At 50.1% G+C, this 26,405-nt stretch overlaps 1 protein-coding gene across 6 annotated transcripts in view; it reads right to left on the bottom strand.

The window, feature by feature from the left end:
• The window catches only part of spata20 (spermatogenesis associated 20), a 475,652-nt gene that overhangs the window by 413,878 nt on the left and 35,369 nt on the right, over nucleotides 1-26,405 (bottom strand). For all 6 annotated transcript variants that reach the window (XM_085963329.1, XM_085963324.1, XM_085963327.1 and 3 more), the window contains exons 7-8: nucleotides 24,680-24,810; nucleotides 17,930-18,034 (exon numbers count right to left, since the gene is read on the bottom strand). In XM_085963329.1, coding sequence (XP_085819455.1) covers nucleotides 17,930-18,034; nucleotides 24,680-24,810 — 236 coding nt within the window. The remainder of the gene's footprint in view (nucleotides 1-17,929; nucleotides 18,035-24,679; nucleotides 24,811-26,405) is intronic.

Below are 26,405 nucleotides of genomic sequence, written 5' to 3'. Positions count from 1 at the left end.
GGGACTGCACAGTCAGTATCAGGGAGAGTGGGACTGTACAGAGACAGTATCAGGGAGAGTGGGACTGTACAGTCAGTATCAGGGAGAGTGGGACTGTACAGAGACAGTATCAGGGAGAGTGGGGCTGTACAGTCAGTATCAGGGAGAGTGGGACTGTACAGTCAGTATCAGGGAGAGTGGGACAGTACAGTCAATATCAGGGAGAGTGGGACTGTACAGTCAGTATCAGGGAGAGTGAGACTGTACAGAGACAGTATCAGGGAGAGTGCGGCTGTACAGTTAGTATCAGGGAGAGTGGGGCTGTACAGTCAGTATCAGGGAGAGTGGGACTGCACAGTCAATATCAGGGAGAGTGGGACTGAACAGTCAGTATCGGGGAGAGTGGGGCTGTACAGTCAGTATCGGGGAGAGTGGGGCCGTACAGTCAGTATAAGGGAGAGTGGGGCCGTACAGTCAGTATCAGGAAGCGTGTGACTGTACAGTCAGGATCAGGGAGAGTGGGACCGTACAGTCAGTATCAGGGAGAGTGGGGCCGTACAGTCAGTATCAGGGAGAGTGGGGCTGTACAGTCAGTATCAGGGAGAGTGGGACTGGACAGTCAGTATCAGGGAGAGTGGGACTGTACAGTCAGTATCAGGGAGAGTGGGACTGGAGAGCCAGTATCAGGGAGAGTGGGACTGTACAGTCAGTATCAGGGAGAGTGGGACTGTACAGTCAGTATCAGGGAGAGTGGGACTGTACAGTCAGAATCAGAGGGATTGGAACTGTACAATCAGTATCAGAGAGAGTGGGACTGTAGTCAGTAGCAGGGAGAGTGGGACTGGAGAGCCAGTATCAGGGAGAGTGAGACTGTACAGTCAGTATCAGAGAGAGTGGGACTGTAGTCAGTATCAGGGAGAGTGGGGCTGTACAGTCAATATCAGGGAGAGTGGGACTGTACAGTCAGTATCAGGGAGAGTGGGACAGTACAGTCAATATCAGGGAGAGTGGGACTGTACAGTCAGTATCAGGGAGAGTGGGACTGTACAGTCAGTATCAGGGAGAGTGGGGCCGTACAGTCAGTATCAGGGAGAGTGGGGCTGTACAGTCAGTATCAGGGAGAGTGGGGCTGTACAGTCAGTATCAGGGAGAGTGGGACTGTACAGTCAGTATCAGGGCGAGTGGGACTGTACAGAGTCAGTATCAGGGAGAGTGGGACTGTACAGTCAGTATCTGGGAGAGTGGGACTGTACAGTCTGTATCAGGGAGAGTGGGGCTGTACAGTCAGTATCACGGAGAGTGGGACTGTACAGTCAGTATCAGGGAGAGTGGGACTGTACAGTCAGTATCAGGGAGAATGGGACTGTACAGTCAGTATCAGGGAGAGTGGGACTGTACAGTCAGTATCAGGGAGAGTGGGACTGTACAGTCAGTATCAGGGAGAGTGGGACTGTACAGTCAGTTTCAGGGAGAGTGGGGCTGGAGAGCCAGTATCAGGGAGAGTGGGACTGTACAGTCAGTATCAGGGAGAGTGGGACTGTACAGTCAGTATCAGGGAGAGTGGGACTGTACAGTCAGAATCAGGGGGATTGCGACTGTACAGCAAGCATCAGAGAGAGTGGGACTGTAGTCAGTAGCAGGGAGAGTGGGACTGGAGAGCCAGTATCAGGGAGAGTGGGACTGCACTGTCAGTATCAGGGAGAGTGGGACTGTACAGTCAGTATCAGGGAGAGTGGGGCTGTGCAGTCAGTATCACGGAGAGTGGGACTGTACAGTCAGTATCAGGGAGAGTGGGACTGTACAGTCAGTGTCAGGGAGAGTGGGACTGTACAGTCAGTATCAGGGAGAGTGGGGCCGTACAGTCAGTATCAGGGAGAGTGGAGCCGCACAGTCAGTATCAGGGAGAGTGAGACCGTACAGTCAGTATCAGGGAGAGTGGTACCGTACAGTCAGTATCAGGGAGAGTGGGGCTGTACAGTCAGTTTCAGGGAGAGTGGGACTGTACAGTCAGTATCAGGGAGAGTGGGACTGTACAGTCAGAATCAGGGGGATTGCGACTGTACAGCAAGTATCAGAGAGAGTGGGACTGTAGTCAGTAGCAGGGAGAGTGGGACTGGAGAGCCAGTATCAGGGAGAGTGGGACTGCACAGTCAGTATCAGGGAGAGTGGGACTGTGCAGTCAGTATCAGGGAGAGTGGGACTGTACAGTCAGTATCAGGGAGAGTGAGACTGTACAGTCGGTATCAGAGAGAGTGGGACTGTCGTCAGTAGCAGGGAGAGTGGGGCTGCACAGTCAGCATCAGGGAGAGTGGGACTGTACAGTCAGTATCAGGGAGAGTGGGACTGTACTGTCAGTATCAGGGAGAGTGGGACTGTACTGTCAGTATCAGGGAGAGTGGGACTGCACAGTCAGTATCAGGGAGCGTGGGACTGCACAGTCAGTATCAGGGAGAGTGGGACTGTACAGTCAGTATCAAGGAGAGTGGGACTGTACAGTCAGTATCAGGGAGAGTGGGACTGTACAGTCAGTATCAGGGAGAGTGGGACTGGAGAGCCAGTATCAGTGAGAGTGGGACTGTACAGTCAGTATCAGGGAGAGTGGGACTGTGCAGTCAGTATCAGGGAGAGTGGGACTGTACAGTCAGAACCAGGGGGATTGCGACTGTACAGCAAGTATCAGAGAGAGTGGTACTGTAGTCAGTAGCAGGGAGAGTGGGACTGGAGAGCCAGTATCAGGGAGAGTGGGACTGCACAGTCAGTAGCAGGGAGAGTGGGGCTGTACAGTCAGCATCAGGGAGAGTGGGACTGTACAGTCAGTATCAGGGAGAGTGGGACTGTACAGTCAGTATCAGGGAGAGTGGGACTGTACTGTCAGTATCAGGGAGAGTGGGACTCTACTGTCAGTATCAGGGAGAGTGGGACTGTACAGTCAGTATCAGGGAGCGTGGGACTGCACAGTCAGTATCAGGGAGAGTGGGACTGTACAGAGACAGTATCAGGGAAAGTGGGACTGTACAGTCAGTATCAGGGAGAGTGGGACTGTACAGAGACAGTATCAGGGAGAGTGGGGCTGTACAGTCAGTATCAGGGAGAGTGGGACTGTACAGTCAGTATCAGGGAGAGTGGGACAGTACAGTCAATATCAGGGAGAGTGGGACTGTACAGTCAGTATCAGGGAGAGTGAGACTGCACAGAGACAGTATCAGGGAGAGTGCGGCTGTACAGTTAGTATCAGGGAGAGTGGGGCTGTACAGTCAGTATCAGGGAGAGTGGGACTGTACAGTCAATATCAGGGAGAGTGGGACTGTACAGTCAATATCAGGGAGAGTGGGACTGCACAGTCAATATCAGGGAGAGTGGGACTGTACAGTCAATATCAGGGAGAGTGGGACTGTACAGTCAGTATCGGGGAGAGTGGGGCTGTACAGTCAGTATCGGGGAGAGTGGGACTGTACAGTCAGTATCGGGGAGAGTGGGACTGTACAGTCAGTATCGGGGAGAGTGGGACTGTACAGTCAGTATCGGGGAGAGTGGGACTGTACAGTCAGTATCGGGGAGAGTGGGGCCGTACAGTCAGTATCGGGGAGAGTGGGGCCGTACAGTCAGTATCGGGGAGAGTGGGGCCGTACAGTCAGTATCAGGGAGAGTGGGACTGTACAGTCAGTATCAGGGAGAGTGGGACTGTACAGTCAGAATCAGAGGGATTGGAACTGTACAATCAGTATCAGAGAGAGTGGGACTGTAGTCAGTAGCAGGGAGAGTGGGACTGGAGAGCCAGTATCAGGGAGAGTGGGACTGTACAGTCAGTATCAGGGAGAGTGAGACTGTACAGTCAGTATCAGGGAGAGTGAGACTGTACAGTCAGTATCAGAGAGAGTGGGACTGTAGTCAGTAGCAGGGAGAGAGGGGCTGTACAGTCAGTATCAGGGAGAGTGGGACTGTACTGTCAGTATCAGGGAGAGTGGGACTGTACAGTCAGTATCAGGGAGCGTGGGACTGTACAGTCATTATGAGGGAGAGTGGGACTGTACAGAGACAGTATCAGGGAGAGTGGGGCTGTACAGTCAATATCAGGGAGAGTGGGACTGTACAGTCAGTATCAGGGAGAGTGGGACAGTACAGTCAATATCAGGGAGCGTGGGACTGTACAGTCAGTATCAGCGAGAGTGGGACTGTACAGTCAGTATCAGGGAGAGTGGGGCCGTACAGTCAGTATCAGGGAGAGTGGGGCTGTACAGTCAGTATCAGGGAGAGTGGGGCTGTACAGTCAGTATCAGGGAGAGTGGGACTGTACAGTCAGTATCAGGGCGAGTGGGACTGTACAGAGTCAGTATCAGGGAGAGTGGGACTATACAGTCAGTATCTGGGAGAGTGGGACTGTACAGTCTGTATCAGGGAGAGTGGGGCTGTACAGTCAGTATCACGGAGAGTGGGACTGTACAGTCAGTATCAGGGAGAGTGGGACTGTACAGTCAGTATCAGGGAGAGTGGGACTGTACAGTCAGTATCAGGGAGAGTGGGACTGTACAGTCAGTATCAGGGAGAGTGGGACTGTACAGTCAGTATCAGGGAGAGTGGGACTGTACAGTCAGTTTCAGGGAGAGTGGGACTGGAGAGCCAGTATCAGGGAGAGTGGGACTGTACAGTCAGTATCAGGGAGAGTGGGACTGTACAGTCAGTATCAGGGAGAGTGGGACTGTGCAGTCACAATTAGGGGGATTGCGACTGTACAGCAAGTATCAGAGAGAGTGGGACTGTAGTCAGCAGCAGGGAGAGTGGGACTGGAGAGCCAGTATCAGGGAGAGTGGGACTGCACAGTCAGTATCAGGGAGAGTGAGACTGTACAGTCGGTATCAGAGAGAGTGGGACTGTCGTCAGTAGCAGGGAGAGTGGGGCTGTACAGTCAGCATCAGGGAGAGTGGGACTGTACAGTCAGTATCAGGGAGAGTGGGACTGTACAGTCAGTATCAGGGAGCGTGGGACTGCACAGTCAGTATCAGGGAGAGTGGGACTGTACAGTCAGTATCAAGGAGAGTGGGACTGTACAGTCAGTATCAGGGAGAGTGGGACTGTACAGTCAGTATCAGGGAGAGTGGGACTGGAGAGCCAGTATCAGTGAGAGTGGGACTGTGCAGTCAGTATCAGGGAGAGTGGGACTGTACAGTCAGTATCAGGGAGAGTGGGACTGTACAGTCAGAATCAGGGGGATTGCGACTGTACAGCAAGTATCAGAGAGAGTGGTACTGTAGTCAGTAGCAGGGAGAGTGGGACTGGAGAGCCAGTATCAGGGAGAGTGGGACTGCACAGTCAGTATCAGGGAGAGTGGGACTGCACAGTCAGCATCAGGGAGAGTGGGACTGTACAGTCAGTATCAGGGAGAGTGAGACTGTACAGTCAGTATCAGAGAGAGTGGGACTGTCGTCAGTAGCAGGGAGAGTGGGGCTGTACAGTCAGCATCAGGGAGAGTGGGACTGTACAGTCAGTATCAGGGAGAGTGGGACTGTACAGTCAGTATCAGGGAGAGTGGGACTGTACTGTCAGTATCAGGGAGAGTGGGACTCTACTGTCAGTATCAGGGAGAGTGGGACTGTACAGTCAGTATCAGGGAGCGTGGGACTGTACAGAGACAGTATCAGGGAGAGTGGGACTGTACAGTCAGTATCAGGGAGAGTGGGACTGTACAGAGACAGTATCAGGGAGAGTGGGGCTGTACAGTCAGTATCAGGGAGAGTGGGACTGTACAGAGACAGTATCAGGGAGAGTGGGACTGTACAGTCAGTATCAGGGAGAGTGGGACTGTACAGAGACAGTATCAGGGAGAGTGGGGCTGTACAGTCAGTATCAGGGAGAGTGGGACTGTACAGTCAGTATCAGGGAGAGTGGGACAGTACAGTCAATATCAGGGAGAGTGGGACTGTACAGTCAGTATCAGGGAGAGTGAGACTGTACAGAGACAGTATCAGGGAGAGTGCGGCTGTACAGTTAGTATCAGGGAGAGTGGGGCTGTGCAGTCAGTATCAGGGAGAGTGGGGCTGTACAGTCAATATCAGGGAGAGTGGGACTGTACAGTCAATATCAGGGAGAGTGGGACTGCACAGTCAATATCAGGGAGAGTGGGACTGTACAGTCAGTATCGGGGAGAGTGGGGCTGTACAGTCAGTATCGGGGAGAGTGGGGCCGTACAGTGAGTATAAGGGAGAGTGGGGCCGTACAGTCAGTATCAGGAAGCGTGTGACTGTACAGTCAGTATCAGGGAGAGTGCGACCGTACAGTCAGTATCAGGGAGAGTGGGACCGTACAGTCAGTATCAGGGAGAGTGGGACCGTACAGTCAGTATCAGGGAGAGTGGGACCGTACAGTCAGTATCAGGGAGAGTGGGGCCGTACAGTCAGTATCAGGGAGAGTGGGGCTGTACAGTCAGTATCAGGGAGAGTGGGGCTGTACAGTCAGTATCAGGGAGAGTGGGGCTGTACAGTCAGTATCAGGGAGAATGGGACTGTCCAGTCAGTATCAGGGGGAGTGGCACAGTACAGTCAGTATCAGGGAGAGTGGGACTGTACAGTCAGTATCAGGGAGAGTGGGGCTGTACAGTCAGTATCGGGGAGAGTGGGACTGTACAGTCAGTATCAGGGCGAGTGGGACTGTACAGAGTCAGTATCAGGGAGAGTGGGACTGTACAGTCAGTATCTGGGAGAGTGGGACTGTACAGTCTGTATCAGGGAGAGAGGGGCTGTACAGTCAGTATCACGGAGAGTGGGACTGTACAGTCAGTATCAGGGAGAGTGGGACTGTACAGTCAGTATCAGGGAGAGTGGGACTGTACAGTCAGTATCAGGGAGAGTGGGACTGTACAGTCAGTATCAGGGAGAGTGGGACTGTACAGTCAGTATCAGGGAGAGTGGGACTGTACAGTCAGTTTCAGGGAGAGTGGGACTGGAGAGCCAGTATCAGGGAGAGTGGGACTGTACAGTCAGTATCAGGGAGAGTGGGACTGTACAGTCAGTATCAGGGAGAGTGGGACTGTGCAGTCACAATCAGGGGGATTGCGACTGTACAGCAAGTATCAGAGAGAGTGGGACTGTAGTCAGCAGCAGGGAGAGTGGGACTGGAGAGCCAGTATCAGGGAGAGTGGGACTGCACAGTCAGTATCAGGGAGAGTGAGACTGTACAGTCGGTATCAGAGAGAGTGGGACTGTCGTCAGTAGCAGGGAGAGTGGGGCTGTACAGTCAGCATCAGGGAGAGTGGGACTGTTCAGTCAGTATCAGGGAGAGTGGGACTGTACAGTCAGTATCAGGGAGCGTGGGACTGCACAGTCAGTATCAGGGAGAGTGGGACTGTACAGTCAGTATCAAGGAGAGTGGGACTGTACAGTCAGTATCAGGGAGAGTGGGACTGTACAGTCAGTATCAGGGAGAGTGGGACTGGAGAGCCAGTATCAGTGAGAGTGGGACTGTGCAGTCAGTATCAGGGAGAGTGGGACTGTACAGTCAGTATCAGGGAGAGTGGGACTGTACAGTCAGAATCAGGGGGATTGCGACTGTACAGCAAGTATCAGAGAGAGTGGTACTGTAGTCAGTAGCAGGGAGAGTGGGACTGGAGAGCCAGTATCAGGGAGAGTGGGACTGCACAGTCAGTATCAGGGAGAGTGGGACTGCACAGTCAGTATCAGGGAGAGTGAGACTGTACAGTCAGTATCAGAGAGAGTGGGACTGTCGTCAGTAGCAGGGAGAGTGGGGCTGTACAGTCAGCATCAGGGAGAGTGGGACTGTACAGTCAGTATCAGGGAGAGTGGGACTGTACAGTCAGTATCAGGGAGAGTGGGACTGTACTGTCAGTATCAGGGAGAGTGGGACTCTACTGTCAGTATCAGGGAGAGTGGGACTGTACAGTCAGTATCAGGGAGCGTGGGACTGCACAGTCAGTATCAGGGAGAGTGGGACTGTACAGAGACAGTATCAGGGAGAGTGGGACTGTACAGTCAGTATCAGGGAGAGTGGGACTGTACAGAGACAGTATCAGGGAGAGTGGGGCTGTACAGTCAGTATCAGGGAGAGTGGGACTGTACAGTCAGTATCAGGGAGAGTGGGACAGTACAGTCAATATCAGGGAGAGTGGGACTGTACAGTCAGTATCAGGGAGAGTGAGACTGTACAGAGACAGTATCAGGGAGAGTGCGGCTGTACAGTTAGTATCAGGGAGAGTGGGGCTGTGCAGTCAGTATCAGGGAGAGTGGGGCTGTACAGTCAATATCAGGGAGAGTGGGACTGTACAGTCAATATCAGGGAGAGTGGGACTGCACAGTCAATATCAGGGAGAGTGGGACTGTACCGTCAGTATCGGGGAGAGTCGGGCTGTACAGTCAGAATCGGGGAGAGTGGGGCCGTACAGTCAGTATAAGGGAGAGTGGGGCCGTACAGTCAGTATCAGGAAGCGTGTGACTGTACAGTCAGTATCAGGGAGAGTGCGACCGTACAGTCAGTATCAGGGAGAGTGGGACCGTACAGTCAGTATCAGGGAGAGTGGGACCGTACAGTCAGTATCAGGGAGAGTGGGACCGTACAGTCAGTATCAGGGAGAGTGGGGCCGTACAGTCAGTATCAGGGAGAGTGGGGCTGTACAGTCAGTATCAGGGAGAGTGGGGCTGTACAGTCAGTATCAGGGAGAGTGGGGCTGTACAGTCAGTATCAGGGAGAATGGGACTGTCCAGTCAGTATCAGGGGGAGTGGCACAGTACAGTCAGTATCAGGGAGAGTGGGACAGTACAGTCAGTATCAGGGAGAGTGGGGCTGTACAGTCAGTATCGGGGAGAGTGGGACTGTACAGTCAGTATCGGGGAGAGTGGGACTGTACAGTCAGTATCAGGGAGAGTGGGACTGTACAGTCAGTATCGGGGAGAGTGGGGCCGTACAGTCAGTATCGGGGAGAGTGGGGCCGTACAGTCAGTATCGGGGAGAGTGGGGCCGTACAGTCAGTATCGGGGAGAGTGGGGCCGTACAGTCAGTATCAGAGAGAGTGGGGCCGTGCAGTCAGTATCAGGGAGAGTGAGACCGTACAGTCAGTATCAGGGAGAGTGGGACCGTACAGTCAGTATCAGGGAGAGTGGGGCTGTACAGTCAGTTTCAGGGAGAGTGGGATTGTACAGTCAGTATCAGGGAGAGTGGGACTGTCCAGTCAGTATCAGGGAGAGTGGGGCTGTACAGTCAGTATCAGGGAGAGTGGGACTGTACAGTCAGTATCAGGGTGAGCGGGACTGTACAGTCAGTATCAGGGAGAGTGGGGCTGTACAGTCAGTGTCAGGGAGAGTGGGACTGTACAGTCAGTATCAAGGAGAGTGGGACTGTACAGTCAGTATCAGGGAGAGTGGGACTGTACAGTCAGTATCAGGGAGAGTGGGACTGGAGAGCCAGTATCAGGGAGAGTGGGACTGTACAGTCAGTATCAGGGAGAGTGGGACTGTACAGTCAGTATCAGGGAGAGTGGGACTGTACAGTCAGTATCAGGGAGAGTGGGACTGGAGAGCCAGTATCAGGGAGAGTGGGACTGTACAGTCAGTATCAGGGAGAGTGGGACTGTACAGTCAGTAACAGGGAGCGTGGGACTGTACAGTCAGTATCAGGGAGAGTGGGACTATACAGTCAGTATCAGGGAGAGTGGGACTGTACAGTCAGTATCAGGGAGAGTGGGACTGTACAGTCAGTATCAGGGAGAGTGGGACTGGAGAGCCAGTATCAGGGAGAGTGGGACTGTACAGTCAGTATCAGGGAGAGTGGGACTGTACAGTCAGTATCAGGGAGAGTGGGACAGCACAGTCAGAATCAGAGGGATTGCAACTGTACAATCAGTATCAGAGAGAGTGGGACTGTAGTCAGTAGCAGGGAGAGTGGGACTGGAGAGCCAGTATCAGGGAGAGTGGGACTGTACAGTCAGTATCAGGGAGAGTGGGACTGTACAGTCAGTATCAGGGAGAGTGAGACTGTGCAGTCAGTATCAGAGAGAGTTGGACTGTAGTCAGTAGCAGGGAGAGAGGGGCTGTACAGTCAGTATCAGGGAGAGTGGGACTGTACTGTCAGTATCAGGGAGAGTGGGACTGTACAGTCAGTATCAGGGAGCGTGGGACTGTACAGTCATTATCAGGGAGAGTGGGACTGTACAGAGACAGTATCAGGGAGAGTGGGGCTGTACAGTCAATATCAGGGAGAGTGGGACTGTACAGTCAGTATCAGGGAGAGTGGGACAGTACAGTCAATATCAGGGAGAGTGGGACTGTACAGTCAGTATCAGGGAGAGTGGGACTGTACAGTCAGTATCAGGGAGAGTGGGGCCGTACAGTCAGTATCAGGGAGAGTGGGGCTGTACAGTCAGTATCAGGGAGAGTGGGGCTGTACAGTCAGTATCAGGGAGAGTGGGACTGTGCAGTCAGTATCAGGGCGAGTGGGACTGTACAGAGTCAGTATCAGGGAGAGTGGGACTGTACAGGCAGTATCAGGGAGAGTGGGACTGTACAGTCAGTATCAGGGAGAGTGGGACTGTACAGTCAGTATCAGGGAGAGTGGGGCTGTACAGTCAGTATCGGGGAGAGTGGGACTGTACAGTCAGTATCGGGGAGAGTGGGACTGTACAGTCAGTATCGGGGAGAGTGGGGCTGTGCAGTCAGTATCAGGGAGAGTGGGACTGTCCAGTCAGTATCAGGGAGAGTGGGACTCTCCAGTCAGTATCAGGGAGAGTGGGACTGTACAGTATCAGGGAGAGTGGGACTGTACAGAGACAGTATCAGGGAGAGTGGGACTCTACAGTCGCTATCAGGGAGAGTGGGACTGTACAGTCAGTATCAGGGAGTGTGGGTCTGTACTGTCAGTATCAGGGAGAGTGGGGCTGTACAGTCAGTATCGGGGAGAGTGGGGCTGTACAGTCAGTATCAGGGAGAGTGGGACTGTACAGTCAGTATCGGGGAGAGTGGGACTGCACAGTCAGTATCGGGGAGAGTGGGACTGCACAGTCAGTATCGGGGAGAGTGGGACTGTACAGTCAGTATCGGGGAGAGTGGGGCTGTACAGTCAGTATCGGGGAGAGTGGGGCTGTACAGCCAGTATCGGGGAGAGTGGGGCTGTACAGTCAGTATCAGGAGCAGTGGGACTGTACAGTCAATATCAGGGAGAGTGGGACTGTGCAGTCAGTATCAGGGAGAGTGGGACTGTACAGTCAGTATCAGGGAGAGTGGGACTGTACAGTCAGTATCAGGGAGAGTGGGACTGTACAGTCAGTATCAGGGAGAGTGGGACTGTACAGTCAGTATCAGGGAGAGTGGGACTGTACAGTCAGTATCAGGGAGAGTGGGACTGTACACTCAGTATCAGGGAGAGTGGGGCTGTACAGTCAGTATCAGGGAGAGTGGGACTGTACAGTCAGTATCAGGGAGAGTGGGACAGTACAGTTAATATCAGGGAGAGTGGGACTGTACAGTCAGTATCAGGGAGAGTGAGACTGTACAGAGACAGTATCAGGGAGAGTGGGGCTGTACAGTCAGTATCAGGGAGAGTGGGACTGTACAGAGACAGTATCAGGGAGGGTGGGGCTGTACACTCAGTATCAGGGAGAGTGGGATTATACAGTCAGTATCAGGGAGAGTGGGACTGTACAGAGACAGTATCAGGGAGAGTGGGGCTGTACACTCAGTATCAGGGAGAGTGGGATTATACAGTCAGTATCAGGGAGAGTGGGACTGTACAGAGTCAGTATCAGGGAGAGTGGGAATGTACAGTCAGTATCAGGGAGAGTGGGACTGTACAGTCAGTATCAGGGAGAGTGGGACTCTGCAGTCAGTATCAGGGAGAGTGGGACTGTACAGTCAGTATCAGGGAGAGTGGGACTGTACAGTCAGTATCAGGGAGCGTGGGACTGTACAGTCAGTATCAGGGAGAGTGGGACTGTACAGTCAGTATCAGGGAGAGTGGGACTGTACAGTCAGTATCAGGGAGAGTGGGACTGTGCAGTCAGTATCAGGGAGAGTGGGACTGTACAGTCAGTATCAGGGAGAGTGGGACTGTACAGTCAGTATCAGGGAGAGTGGGACTGTACAGTCAGTATCAGGGAGAGTGGGACTGTACAGTCAGTATCAGGGAGAGTGGGACTGTACAGTCAGTATCAGGGAGAGTGGGACTGTACAGTCAGTATCAGGGAGAGTGGGGCTGTACAGAGACAGTATCAGGGAGAGTGAGACAGTACGAGGGCTCTTCGCACATCAAAATCAGCAGATGGCAATTTCCAGTTGTGGTGAACAGGCCGTTCCCTGGAGAGGGGAGTATGAATTCCCGATTTTAAGAAGCAGGTTTCTCCTAAAGAATAGGAGCCAGCCAAGACCCCGACTGGCACTCGGGTCATGGGGGGGCAACACAAGGGTCCGACTGGGGCTATAGAGGGGGCAGCACAGGCGTCTGGCTGGCACGGAGGGCATGGGAGTGGGGGGGCACAGGGGTCTGACTGGCACTGGGGGCATAATCCAGAACCACAGTTCCAGGTGTGACGAGTTCCAAACCCCGACTGCGTTGTCCTCACAACCCACCAATATGTGACCCCCAAAACTGTCGATTTCCAGTTGTGGTGAACGGGCCGTTCCCTGGAGTGGGGAGTGGGAATTCCTGATATTAGGAAGCAGGCTTCTCCGGAAGAATGGGAGCCAGACAAGACCTTGACTGGCATTCGGGCCCCAAACTGCACAGGTTGAGGTGGTGGGTGGAAAACTTAAGAAACAAGATTAGGAAAAATATTTAAAATAAAATCTTTTGTCGAGAAAAACGTAACCAGGAACTAAATGTTAAGCCCAGGGGCACTGAATGTTGCTGCAGATTCCCACCCTCAGGAGTTGTCCCACTTCAATTACTTTATTGGGATTCATGTATCACCAGCTCCCTCTTGTGGTGAATGAAGAAATGTGCAGCAGCACGATTTTCTGACGCATTAAACATGGGCCTGCCAGTTTTAATAATACGATCATTGTGGACTAATTTTAAAAGGAATAATAGATTTAACTATTTTTAACTGAGGGCAAAGCAGATGAAGCAGATCAGAGGTGCAAAGTGTCACAAATTCAAGAGGGATAGATATTTGGCACAGAAACTGATTGAGGACATTGAGATTTGGGATAAGTGAGGTTTGTAAGTTCTCTTGGAGTGCATTTTAAGAACAACAATTTGCATTCATTTTGCACCTTTAATGTAGGAAGCCGTCACAAGATTGTTCAAGGGGCGCAATCAGTCAAAATTGACACCGAGCTGAAGAAGGAGACATTAGAGTGACTGAAGGCTGCAGCTACTGGCAGACCGCATTGCGGCGCTGCAGCTGCGAATGGATACATACTGGAGCATTCGTGATGCTGCGGACATCGTGGGTTGCACGTTTAATGAGTTGGTTCACCGCAGGTAGAGGCTGCACCGGCAGGAAGGGAATGGGTGACCGCCAGGCAGAGTAGTAGGTGCAGGCAGGTAGTGCAGGGGTCCCCTGTGGCCATCCCCCTCTCAAACAGATATACCACTTTGGATATTGTTGAGGGGGATGGCTTATCGGGGGAAGGCAGCAGCAGCCAACTTCGTGGCACCCTGGGTGGTTCTGCTGCACAGGACGGGAGGAGAAAGAGCGGGAAAGATATAGTGATCGGGGATTCTATTGTAAGGGGAATTGATAGGCGTTTCTGCGGCCGCAAACGAGACTCCAGGATGGTATGTTGCCTCCCTGGTGCAAGGGTCAAGGATGTCTCGGGGCAGCTGCAGGGCATTCTAGAGAGGGGAGGGTGAATAGCCAGTTGTCGTGGTGCATATAGGTACCAATGATATAGGTAAAAAATGGGATGAGGTCCTAAAAGCTGAATATAGGGAGTTAGGAGGTAAATAAAAAAGTAGGACCTGAAAGGTAGTAATCTCAGGATTGCTACCAGTGCCAGGTGCTCGTCAGAGTAGAAATAGAAGGATATTTCAGATGAATATGTGGCTAGAGGAATGGTGCAAGGGGGAGGGATTCAAATTCCTGGGACATTGGAACCGGTTCTGGGGGAGGTGGGACCAGTACAAACTGGATGGTTTGCACCTGGGCGGGTCCGGGGCGGATGTCCTAGGGGGAGTGTTTGCTAGTGCTGTTGGAGAGGGTTTAAACTAAAATGGCATGGGGTTGGGAATCTGTGCAGGGAGACAGAGGAAAGGGAAGCAAGGATAGAAACAAAAGACAGGAAGGAGAAAAGCAAAAGGGGAAGGCAGAGAAATCAAGAGTGTAAATCAAACAGGACTACAGTAAATAATAATTCTAAAAGGACTAAGTGTTAAAAAAACACGCCTGAAGGCTTTATGTCTTAATGCGAGGAGCATTCGTAATAAGGTGGATGAATTAGCTGCGCAAATAGATGTTAAAGGATATGATATAATTGGGATTACGGAGACATGACGCCAGGATGACCAAGGCGGAGAATTCAACATCCAGGGGTATTCAATATTCAGGAAGGACAGGCAAAAAGGAAAAGGAGGTGAGGTAGCATTGCTGGTTAAAGAGATTAACACAATAGCAAGGAAGGATATTAGCTCTGATGATGTGGAATCTGTATGGGTAGAGCTGAGAAATACCAAGGGGCAGAAAACGTTGGTGGGAGTTGTATACAGACCCCCAAACAGTAATGCTGAGGTTGAGGATGGCATCAAACGGGAAATTAGAGACGCGTGCAATAAGGGCACAGCAGTTATCATGGGTGACTTTAATCTACATATAGATTGGGCTAACCAAATTAGTAACAATACTGTGGGGGAGGAATTCCTAGAGTGTATATGGGATGGTTTCCTGGAACAATATGTCGAGAAACCAACTACAGATCAGGCCATCTTAGACTGGGTATTATGTAATGAGAAAGGATTAATTAGAAATCTTGCTGTGCGAGGCCCCTTGGGGAGGAGTGATCATAAAATGATAGAATTCTTCTTTAAGATGGAGAGTGAAGTAGTTGACTCAGAGACTAAGGTCCTGAATTTAAATAAAGGAAAATACGACGGTATGAGGCGCGAGTTGGCTAGAATGGATTGGGGAATGTTACTTAAATGGTTGACGGTGGATAGGCAATGGCAAACATTTAAAGATCGCATGGATGAACTAGAGAATTTGTTTATCCCTGTTTGGCATAAAAATAAAACAAAAAAGGTGACTCAACCGTGGCTAACAAGGGAAATTAGGGATAGCATAAGATCCAAGGAGAGGACATATAAATTGGCCAGAAAAAGCAGCAAACCTGAGGATCGGGAGCAGTTTAGGATTCAGCACAGGAGGACAAAGGGATTAATTAAGAGTGGGGAAATAGAATATGAGAGTAAGCTTGCAGGGAACATAAAAACTGACTGTAAAAGCTTCTATAGATATGTGAAGAGAAAAAGATTGGTGAAGTCAAGCGTAGGTCCCTTGCAGTCAGAATCAGGGGAATTTATAATGGGGAACAAAGAAATGGCAGACCAATTAAATACATACTTTGGTTCTGCCTTCACAAAGGAGGACACAAATAAACTCCCAGAGATGTCAGGGAACATAGGGTCTAATGAGAGGGAGGAATTGAATGAAATCATTATTTGTAGGGAAATGGTGTTAGGGAAATTGACGGGATTGAAGGCCGATAAATCCCCAGGGCCTGATAATCTACATCCTAGGGTACTTAAGGAAGTGGCCCTAGAAATAATAGATGCATTGCTGGTCATCTTCCAAAATTCTATAGACTCTGGAACAGTTCCCATGGATTGAAAGGTAGCTAATGTAACCCCACTATTTAAAAAAGGTGGTAGAAAGAAAACGGGGAATTATAATTGTTAAGCCTGACATCGGTAGTGGGGAAAATGCTAGAGTCCATTATAAAAGATGTAATAGCAGAGCACTTGGAAAACAGTGACAGGATCGGACAAAGTCAACATAGATTTACAAAAGGTAAATCATGCTTGACTAATCTACTGGAATTTTTTGAGGATGTAACTGGTAGAATTAATAAGGGAGAACCAGTGGATGTGGTGTATTTGGACTTTCAGAAGGCTTTCGATAAAGTCCCGCATAAGAGATTAGCGTGCAAAGTTAAAGCACATGGGTTTGGTCTAAGGTACTGACTTGGATAGAGAACTGGTTGGCAGACAGGAAGCAAAGAGTTGGAATAAACGGGTCATTTTCCGGGTGGCAGGCAGTGACTAGTGGGGTACCGCAGGGATTGGTGCTAGGACCCCAGCTATTCACAATATATATTAATGATCTAGACGAGGGAACTAGATGTAATATCTCCAAGTTTGCAGACGACACAAAGCTGGGTGGGTGTGTGTGCTTTGAGGAAGATGCAGAGAAACTCCAGTATGATTTGGACAGGTTGGGTGATTGGGCAGATGTATGGCAGATGCAGTATAATGTGGATAAATGCGAGGTTATCCACTTTGTTGGCAAAAACAGGAAGGCAGATTATTATCTGAACGGCAATACATTGGGAAAAGGAGAAGTGCAACGAGACCTGGGTGTCCTTGTGCACCAGTCGCTGAAGGTAAGCATGCAGGTGCAGCAGGCGGTTAAGAAGGCAAATGGTATGTTGGCCTTCATAGCGAGAGGATTCGACTACAGGAGCCTTGGTGAGACTATACCTTGAGTATTGTGTGCAGTTTTGGTCAGCTTATCTGAGGAAGGATGTTCTTGCCATGGAGGGAGTGCAGCGAAGATTCACCAGACTGATACCTGGGATGGCAGGAATGACATATGAAGAGAGATTGGGTCGATTAGGCTTATATTCGTTAGAGTTTAGAAGAATGAGAGGGGATCTCATTGAAACTTATAAAATTCTAACAGGACTAGACAGACTAGATGCAGGAAGGAGGTTCCTGATGGTGGGGGAGTCCAGAACCAGGGGTCACAGTCTAAGGATAAGGGGTAAGCCATTTAGGACAGAGATGAGGAGGAATTTCTTCACCCAGAGAGTGGTGAACCTGTGGAATTCTCTACCACAGAAGTCAGTTGAGGCCAATTCATTAAATATATTCAAGAAGGAGTTAGATATATTTCTTAAGGCTAAAGGAATCAAGGGATATGGGGAGAAAGCAGGGACAGGGTACTGAATTTGGATGATCAGCCATGATCTCATTAAATAGCAGAACAGGCTCGAGGGGCCGAATGGCCTACTCCTGCTCCTATCTTCTATGTTTCTATGTAAAAGCTTGGTCAAAGAGGTAGATTTTAAGGAGGGTCTTAAAGGAGGAGAGCGAGGTGGGGAGGCAGAGAAGTTTCGGAGGGAATTCCAGAGTTCAGGGCCAAGACTGTTAGTTTATGTTTTGTATGAAGTGATTCCAGCTTCATAGTGACTTTAAACTTGTGGTGCAAATCCGGAGTCAGAGCCCCTGGAGGTGCTAAGCTCACACCACTTCAGTTATTCCACCACACAGTATAGAGGGAGCTTTACTCTGTATCTAACCCGTGCTGTACCTGCCCTGGGAGTGTTTGATGGGACAGTGTAGAGGGAGATTACTCTGTATCTAACCCGTGCTGTACCTGCCCTGGGAGTGTTTGATGGGACAGTGTAGAGGGAGCTTTACTCTGTATCTAACCCGTGCTGTACCTGCCCTGGGAGTGTTTGATGGGACAGTGTAGAGGGAGCTTTACTCTGTATCTAACCCGTGCTGTACCTGCCCTGGGAGTGTTTGATGGGACAGTGTAGAGGGAGCTTTACTCTGTATCTAACCCGTGCTGTACCTGCCCTGGGAGTGTTTGATGGGACAGTGTAGTGGGAGCTTTACTCTGTATCTAACCCGCGCTGTGCCTGTGATGCTGGCCCTGAAATTGGGACACATTCCGGTCCCCAGAATTAGAATCACTCAGTTTGATGAGCAGAAATGTTGCCAAAAATAGAGACTGAAAAATTGGCGGGGGGGGGGGTGGGGGGAACGTGTAAAGAGTTTTCTCTTTCTTTTAGCTTACCTGATAAGCTTCTGTGTAGGACACAGCCAGCTGCCCCTGGTCATACAGCATCTTCTCAAAGTGGGGAACGTGCCACCTCCCGTCTGTGGAGTAGCGATGGAAGCCCTGGCAGAGAGCAGAGCGACATTAACATTGGAACAAGCATCCACTGCATCTACTGACATCAATGCCCATGACCGCCTGAATGGACTATTCGTTCGGATATTAATCTATCCCACATTATCCCTCAACCAACATCACTAAAACAGATCATCTGGTCATTATCACATTGCTGTTTGTGGGAGCTTGCTGTGCGCAAATTGGCTGCCGCGTTTCCCACATTACAACAGTGACTACACTTCAAAAGTACTTCATTGGCTGTGAAGTGCTTTGGGACATCCGGTGGTCGCGAAAGCCACTATAGAAATGCAAGTTATTTCTTTCTTATCATCACATTAGAGGCTTGCAGAAAGCTCCACAACCTACCGACTGGCTGGCGGCGGCCGGATTCCCGGGGATTCCCAGGGACGCAACCCAACCGAGTCAACCAGAGTCCAGGAAATTCAAAAGCCCACTTTCAGCCCAGCGCGGACAGGTGTGGAACCAAACAGTCGAAAGCGAAGGCAAATTTTAATACTCAATTGTCTACTTTCTAGAATTTTCACCCTTGGCACACCTGAAGGTGCTTATTCTGTGCTGGGGTTCAGTCCCACAGGCTCCAGCTGCCTCCTGTACCTTGCAACAACAACTTGTATTTATATAGCGTCTTTAACATAGTAAAACGTCCCAAGGCGCTTCACAGGAGCGTTATCAAACAACATTGGACACCGAGCCACATAAGGAGATAGTAGGACAAGTGACCAAAAGCTTGGTCAAAGAGGTAGGTTTTAAGGAGCGTCTTAAAGGAGGAAAGAGAGGTAGCGAGGCAGAGGTTTAGGGAGTGAATTCCAGAGCTTAGGGCCCAGGCAGCTGAAAGCACGGCCGCCAATGGTGGAGCGATGAAAATCCGAGATCCACCAGAGGCCAGAATTGGAGGAGCACAGAGGTCTCTGGAGGGTTATAGGGCGGAAGGAGGTTAGAGATAGGGAAGGGCGAGGCCATGGAGGGATTTGAAAACAAGGATGAGAATTTTAAAATTGAAGCACTGGTGGACCAGGAGCCGATGTAGGTCAGCGAGTACATGAGTGATGATAACACAATTTAATTCCAACTTCACAATTGTCCCTCACTGCCAGCTCCACCCCACGGCAAGAGGGCCTCGTTATGTCACAGAACCGCTGCCAATACGCGGCTCTGTACTATCAAAGGGGTATCAGTAATTAAAAATACCAGCACTGTCCTCCGAGTGTTAACTTAATTCTTAACAAGTAGGTCATGAACACTCCACAGTCACTACAACACTCCAGAGCTGCTGTTGCATAGCCTCAGGGCCAACATGCTATAATGAGGAGGCTTCTGCAAAGACTTGCCATGGAAACTGTACCACAAACAAGCCAAGACCCAATGTTTAGGAGCCTTCTGACAGAAGCAGTGCTGGAGACGGATAGCAAAGGGAGGGGGTACAGCTCTCTGTCAGAACTGAACCCGTGGTACCAGAGGCGATGGACAACTTGCACTGTTAAATCTGCCCTCTTGAGCATCCCTGATTATAATCGCTCAACCATTGGTGGCTGTGCCTTCTGTTGCCTAGGCCCTAAGCTCTGGAATTCCCTGCCTAAACCTCTCCGCCTCTCCCCTCTCCGCCTCTCGACCTCTCTCTCCTCCTTTAGCACGCTCCTAAAAACCTTCCTCTTTGACCAAGCTTTTGGTCACCTGTCCTAATTTATCCTTATGTGGCTCAGTGTCAAATCTTTTGTCTTAAAATACTCCAGTGCAGCACCTTGGGACGTTTTACTACGTTAAAGTCGCTATATAAATACACATTGTTGTTGTTGTTGGAGCCTTCGACGTAGCACAATTTCCCATGGAAGGCAGGTGGGGGAGGGGAGGGAAGGGAGAAAGGAAAGAGGAAGTTAGTGGAGGTAAGGAGACCAATGTTCCCTCTAAATTGTCATTGTTGTGCGCAGCCTGTTTATTTCAATGCGCGGTCCCTTTACATTTCTGCGCGTGCGCAGTATTTCCAACGAGCGTCCTGCGTGGGACACCTTGCAGATTACTGGGCGGCCGCGCACAGCTTAAAGCGAACATTGAAGGAGACGGCTCTCGAGTTCCGAGGAAGCTTTTGAAGGTGGGGAGAGGTACAAGAATGGGGATGGGTTTCGGGAGCACGAAGGGCATAGGCCTGCCACCGATTGTGGTGGGAAGGAAGATGGGGGTGAGCAATAGAATAGAGTTGGAGCAGCTAAACTCCAATCTTCTTGGCTGCCCCTTGCCCCAGGTGAATTATCCCTCTTCTGTTTTATACATACTTTTGCTTTTCACAGTGCCGATCATCAAGAATGCCTCTTCATAAAGGCCTAAAGGTAGGATTCACGAGCTACACTGCCGTCTTTCTGATTATCTTCCAGTTAATTTAGGATTAGTGCATTGCCTGATTGGGGTAGGGTGTCGATTCACTGGAGAGTGTCACTCCAGGAATTTCAATTCAATTTCCATATAGGTGCTGCGACACCCAGCTCTACCTCACCACCTCATCCTCTCTCGACCCCTCCACTGTCTCCGATTTGTCACGCTGCTTGTCCGACATCCAGTACTGGATGAGCAGAAATTTCCTCCAGCTAAATATTGGGAAGACCGAAGCCATTGTTTTTGGTCTCCGCCACAAACTCTGTTCCCTAGTCACCGCTCCAGCCCCCTCCCTGGCAACTCCCTGCGGCTGTAAGCTGACCGTTCGCAACCTTGGTGTTGTAGTTGACACTGAGATAAGCTTCCGACCACATATCCGCACCATCACCAAGACCGCCTACTTCCACCTCCGTAACATCGCCCGACTCCACCCCTGCCTCAGCTCATCTGCTGCTGAAAACCTCACCCATGGCTTTGTTACCTCTAGACTTGACTATTCCAATGCTCTCCTGTTTGACCTCCCATCTTCCACCCTACATAAATCAAATCAAATCAACTCAACTTTTATTGTCATTGTTAGTGCACAAGTGCAGTACAACGAAATGTAGGCTTGCGGCTCCCGAGAGTGTACATTTGGATTAAGACATTTAAACATTCAACATACATTTGGCTTGTAATATATTAACATAAACATAACCATAATAAAGTGCATTGGCAGATGTGCAGGCTTTAGAGTTTATTTGTGGAGTTCAGTAGGATGACAGCCCTGGGAAAGAAGCTGTTCCTAAATCTGGTCGTACGGGTGCGAATGCATCTGTAGCGTCTCCCAGATGGCAGGAGGGCGAACAGACTGTGGCTGGGGTGGGTAGGGTCTTTGATGATGGACCGTGACCTCCGTAGACAGTGTTTCTGGTATATGTGCTCTATGGTCGGTAGCCGAGTGCCGGTAATGCGTTGGGCAGTTTTGACTACCCGCTGCAGGGCTTTCCGGTCATAGTAGCTACAGCTAAATGAAGCTCATCCAAAGCTCTGTTGCTTGTATCCTAACTCGCACCAAGTCCCGTTTACCTAACACCCCTGTGCTCACTCACCTACATTAGCTCCCAATCCACCAACGCCTCAAATGAAATCCTTCCATGGTCTCGCCCCTCCCAATCTCTGTAACCTCTGCCAGCCCTACAAGCCTTCAAGATCTCTGCGCTCTTCCAATTCTAGCCTCTTGTGCATCCCCGATTCTAATCGATCCACCATTGGCGGGCCGTGCCTTCAGCTGCCTAGGCCCTAAGCTCTGAAATTCACTCCCTAAACCGCTCCGCCTCTCTATCCTCCTTTAAGACGCTCCTTTAAAACTTACCTCTTTGTCCAAGTTTTTGGTCATCTGTCCCAATATCTCATGTGGCTCGGTGTCAAATTTTGTTTGATAACGTTCACATGAAGCACCTTGGGACGATTTACTACGTTAAAGGCGCTATACAAATTCTCTCAGATCCAACCCCAACATTGTCATTAAACCTGCTGACAAGGGTGGTGCTGTTGTTGTTTGGCGAGCTGACCTCTACCTACAGAGGCTGAACGCCAACTCTCTGACACCTCCTCCTACCTCCCCCTGGACCATGACCCCACCACCGAACATCAAGCCATCGTTTCCAAGACTGTCACTGACCTCATCTGCTCTGGAGATCTTCCCGCCACAGCCGCCAACCTCGTAGTTCCCCAAAACCCGCACAGCCCGCTTCTACCGCCTTCCCAAGATCCACAAGCAGGACTGCCCTGGTAGACCCATCGTTTCAGCCTGTTCTTGCCCCACGGAATGGATTTCTTCCTCTCTTGACTCTTTTTTTTCTCCCGTTGTCCAGTCTCATCCCACCTACATTCACGACTCTTCCAACACCCACTGCCACGTTAACAGTTTCCAGGCCCCAACCGTCTCCTTTTCACCATGGATGCCCAATTCCTCTACACCTCCATCGCCTACCAGGACGGTTCTTCCTTGAACAGAGGCCCACCACCCTCCTCCGCCTGGCTGAACTTGCCTCACATTGAACAACTTCTCCTTTGACTCCACTCACTTCTTCCAAATTAAAGGTGTTGCTATGGGAACCCACATAGGTCCTAGCTATGCCTGCCTTTTCGTGGGATATGTGGAACATTCTTTGTTCCAGTCCTACTCAGGTCCCATCCCTCATCTCTTTTCCCAATACATTAATGACTGTATCGGTGCAGTTTCCTGCTCTCGCCCTGAACTAGAAAATGTCATTCATTTTGCTTCCAATTTCCACCCTTCCCTCACCTTCACATGGTCCATCTCCAACTCTTCCCTTCCCTTCCTCGACTTCTCTGTCTCCATTTCTGGGGATAGGCTATCAACAAACATCCACTATAAGCCCAGACTCCCACAGCTACCTGGACTACACTTCCTCCCACCCCGCTTCCTGTAAGGACTCTATTCCATTCTCCCAGTTTCTCCATTGCATCTGCACTGACGATGCTACCTTCCATACTAGTGCTTCCGGTATGTCTTCCTTTTTCCTCAACCGAGAATTCCCCTCTACTGTGATTGACATGGCCCTCAACCGTGTCCGTTCCATTTCCTACACTTCTGCTCTCACCCCTTCCCCTCCCTCCCAGAACCACGATAGGGATCCCCTTGTCCTCACCTTTCACCCCACCAGCCTCCACATTCAACGGCTCATCCTCCGCCATTTCCGCCACCCCCAACATGATCCCACCACCAAACACATCTTCCCCTCCCCTCCCCTTTCAGCATTCTGAAGGGACCGCTCTCTCTGCGACACCCTCGTCCACTCCTCAATCACCCCCTCCCCTTCCCACGGTACCTTCCCGTGCAAGTGCAGGAGATGCAACACCCGCCCTTTTACCTCCTCCCTTCCCACTGTCCAGGGCCCCAAACACTCCTTCCAGGTGAAACAGCGATTTACTTGTACTTCTTGCAATTTAGTATAATCTATTCGCTGCTCACGATGCGGTCTCCTATATAATGGGGAGACCAAATGCAGATTGGGTGACCACTTTGCGGAACACCTCCGTTCAGTCCGTAAGGGTGACCCTGAGCTTACGGTCGCCTGTCAGTTTAATTCTCCGCTCCACTCCCACTCTGACCTCACCGTCCTTGGCCCTCACACTGTTCCAACGAAGCTCAGCGTAAGCTCGAGGAACAGCACCTCATCTTTTGATCAGGCACTTTACAGCCTTCTGGACTCAACATCGAGTTCAACAATTTCAGACCATAACCACTGCCTGTATTTTTTAACATGGCAGCTATTTAGATTCTGCCATTCCCATTTATACCTCTTTTAAACTCTTGTTTCTTTACTTGTCCCATTACCATCTCCTTTTGTCTCGCACCATCATCCCTTTTGTTATTTAATCTCTCCTGCCTTCCATCCTATCACAGACCTTCCCTTTTGTTCTTTCTGCCCCTCCCCCCTTTCCCTGCCCCTACACTTGCTTAAAACCTGTTCCATCTCTAACTTTTTCCAGTTCTGACAAAGGGTCATCGACCTGAAACATTGACTCTGTTTCTCTCTCCACAGATACTGCCTGACCTGCTGAGTGTTTCCAGCATTTTCTGTTTTTATTTCAGATTTCCAGCATCCACGGTATTTTGCTTTTGTATATAAATTCAAGTTGCTGTTGTTGAAGTCTCAATGGGGATCTCCATCGCTCGTTCTAATTAATCCAAAAATCGGGCCATCAAGGTGAACACAATGTTTCACTGGTCCCACCCTGAAATATGTGGAGGATAGAGAGAATGAGGAGCAGTGGAAGTAGAAATGTGTCAGCTTGACTCAGTTGGTAGCACTCTCACTTCTCATTCAGAACATGACCCATGCCAAAACTTGAGCACGTGGTCCAGGATGATGCTTGTACTGAGGAACTGCTGCGTTTCTTGAAGGAATGCCTTTGGATGAGACATTGTAACGAAACGTTCATCTGTTCCGATGGCTCAGGTGGATGTTAAGGACCCCATAACAGTATTCGAAGAAGAACAGGGAGCTCTCCCAGTGTCCTGGGCAACTAGACAGCGACAGTCACTCCATCGCAAAGTGATTCATTTAAGATGTTTTGTGGGAGTCACAAGTGTTGTTTAAGTGCAAATGCAAGTCTGTCTGTCTTTTAAAGCAAACATCTGGTTGTCACTCAGCCTAACCAAGTGAACTCTGCTTACATCTACTTAGACCCACAATTATCCCCATCGCCACCTCATCTAGAGAGGATTTCTCACACCGCTCAGGGCTATCCTACCTGCCCGATGTGATCATGAATTCCTCCAAGAGCCATCATTTTCAGTGTGTGCAGCGCCATCTCCAACGCCCGGGCTCCTTTCTCACCACTCTTGTTCAGAGCCCAGAAACGAAACAGAAAATTGAAGTTCACTGTTTGGGGAAGAACAATGGTTTTCACAAAGTTAGACAGAGACTATCAATTAACCACTGTCCCTGTCCACTACAATGTGGGGGAAAGGTGGCAACTGCCCAATCTACAGCAACGCAGTGGTCCCCACAAGGGATCAGGGTATTGCCATCTTAAGTGATCACTTTTTCACCTGATCCTCCAATCTCTCTCCATTGAAAACCTCTCTACTTTATCAATACCACTATGGTCCGTTCTCCTTCCTCGCTTGCTGCTCCAACCCTTCAGATAGACCTTCCTCCTCCCTGTATTGAAATCAAAGTTCACTGCACTGTCCCCTACTTTAACTCACTCCTTTCAAGGCCCTCAAAATTGTGGAACACCTCACCTCCCTCAGTCCCCTCACAATCTTCAGGTTGTTAAAACCCAAGATTTCTGTCACCCACCTGCTTGATCTATCACATCTTCTCTGCTATTCGTTCCAACCTTAATGGTTTGAATGTACAAATTAAAATATCCCCACCATATATTTTTGAGCACAGGTAAAGCAGTGGCAGATATGTGTCCTTTAATATCAATGTTTTAATAAAAGGAACAGAATTACACACAAATGGATAAATCAGACACTTCTTGAAAGTATTTAGACAAATCATAAAGACTTTGTTCCATTCAGGAGTCTTGACACAACACACTGTGAAACCCATCTGAAGACTTCTGCAAGTATTTTCCCAAGGAAGGTGACAGATTCAGTGTAGAACAACAACAACTTGTATTTATATAGTACCTTTAATGTTGTAAAACATCTCAAGCTGCTTCACAGGAGCATTATAAAGCAAAATTTGACACCGAGCTACATAAGGAGATATTAGGGCAGGTGACCAAAAGCTTGGTCAAAGATGTAAGTTTTAAGGAGCGTCTTAAAGGAGGAAAGAGAGGCGGAGAAGTTTAAAGAGGGAATTCCTGAGCTTAAGCCCTCAACAGCTGAAGACATGGCCACCAATTCAATCCCTCACCAGCGTATGAGAAGGCAGGGGCTCATCGGTCACAGATTAGTTCTCCAATCTGGTGGTTCAGGAGATGTCCACTATCTGAAGAAGATGAGCAGAGAATTCTCCCAGTGTCCTGTCCAACATTCCTCCCTCAACCAACACCACCATAAAATGAGCAACTGGCCAACAGTCTTACTGATGTTTATGGGATCTTACTGTGTGCAAACGGCTGCTGTATTTGCCTACTTAACAACAGTCACCCCGCTTCAAAGTAATTCATTGTATGTGAAGCACTTTGAGAAATGTGCTGAGGTGCAAGTCTTTGATTTTTTTAAATTTATTCTTGTGCTGAATTAGCTCATCTTAACTCAGACTATACTGCCTCAAGGCTGGAAAGGTGGGGGAGCAGGGAGGGGGGGGGGGGGGGCGGGGAGTAAATCTGCTGACTGGCATCCAGTGACCCCGCCCCTGTTGGAAAATGTACGTATGGATGTGCTCGAACTCAAGAGCCCACCCCCCGCGATCGAAGGTCCCACCGACACTCAATGGCTAGGCTCACGCGAAGAATGGCCTCTTGGGTGAGGAGTACCAGAGGGCAGTCGGTGCCATTGGTACGGTACCCAGAATCA

This window comes from Somniosus microcephalus, chromosome 21 (assembly GCF_052327205.1).
Source record: "Somniosus microcephalus isolate GS21.2 chromosome 21, FLI_Smic_1.0, whole genome shotgun sequence".
Lineage (NCBI taxonomy): Eukaryota > Metazoa > Chordata > Chondrichthyes > Squaliformes > Somniosidae > Somniosus > Somniosus microcephalus.
Note: the sequence above shows the minus strand (reverse complement) of the source record. Positions and strands in the feature narration are given on the sequence as shown.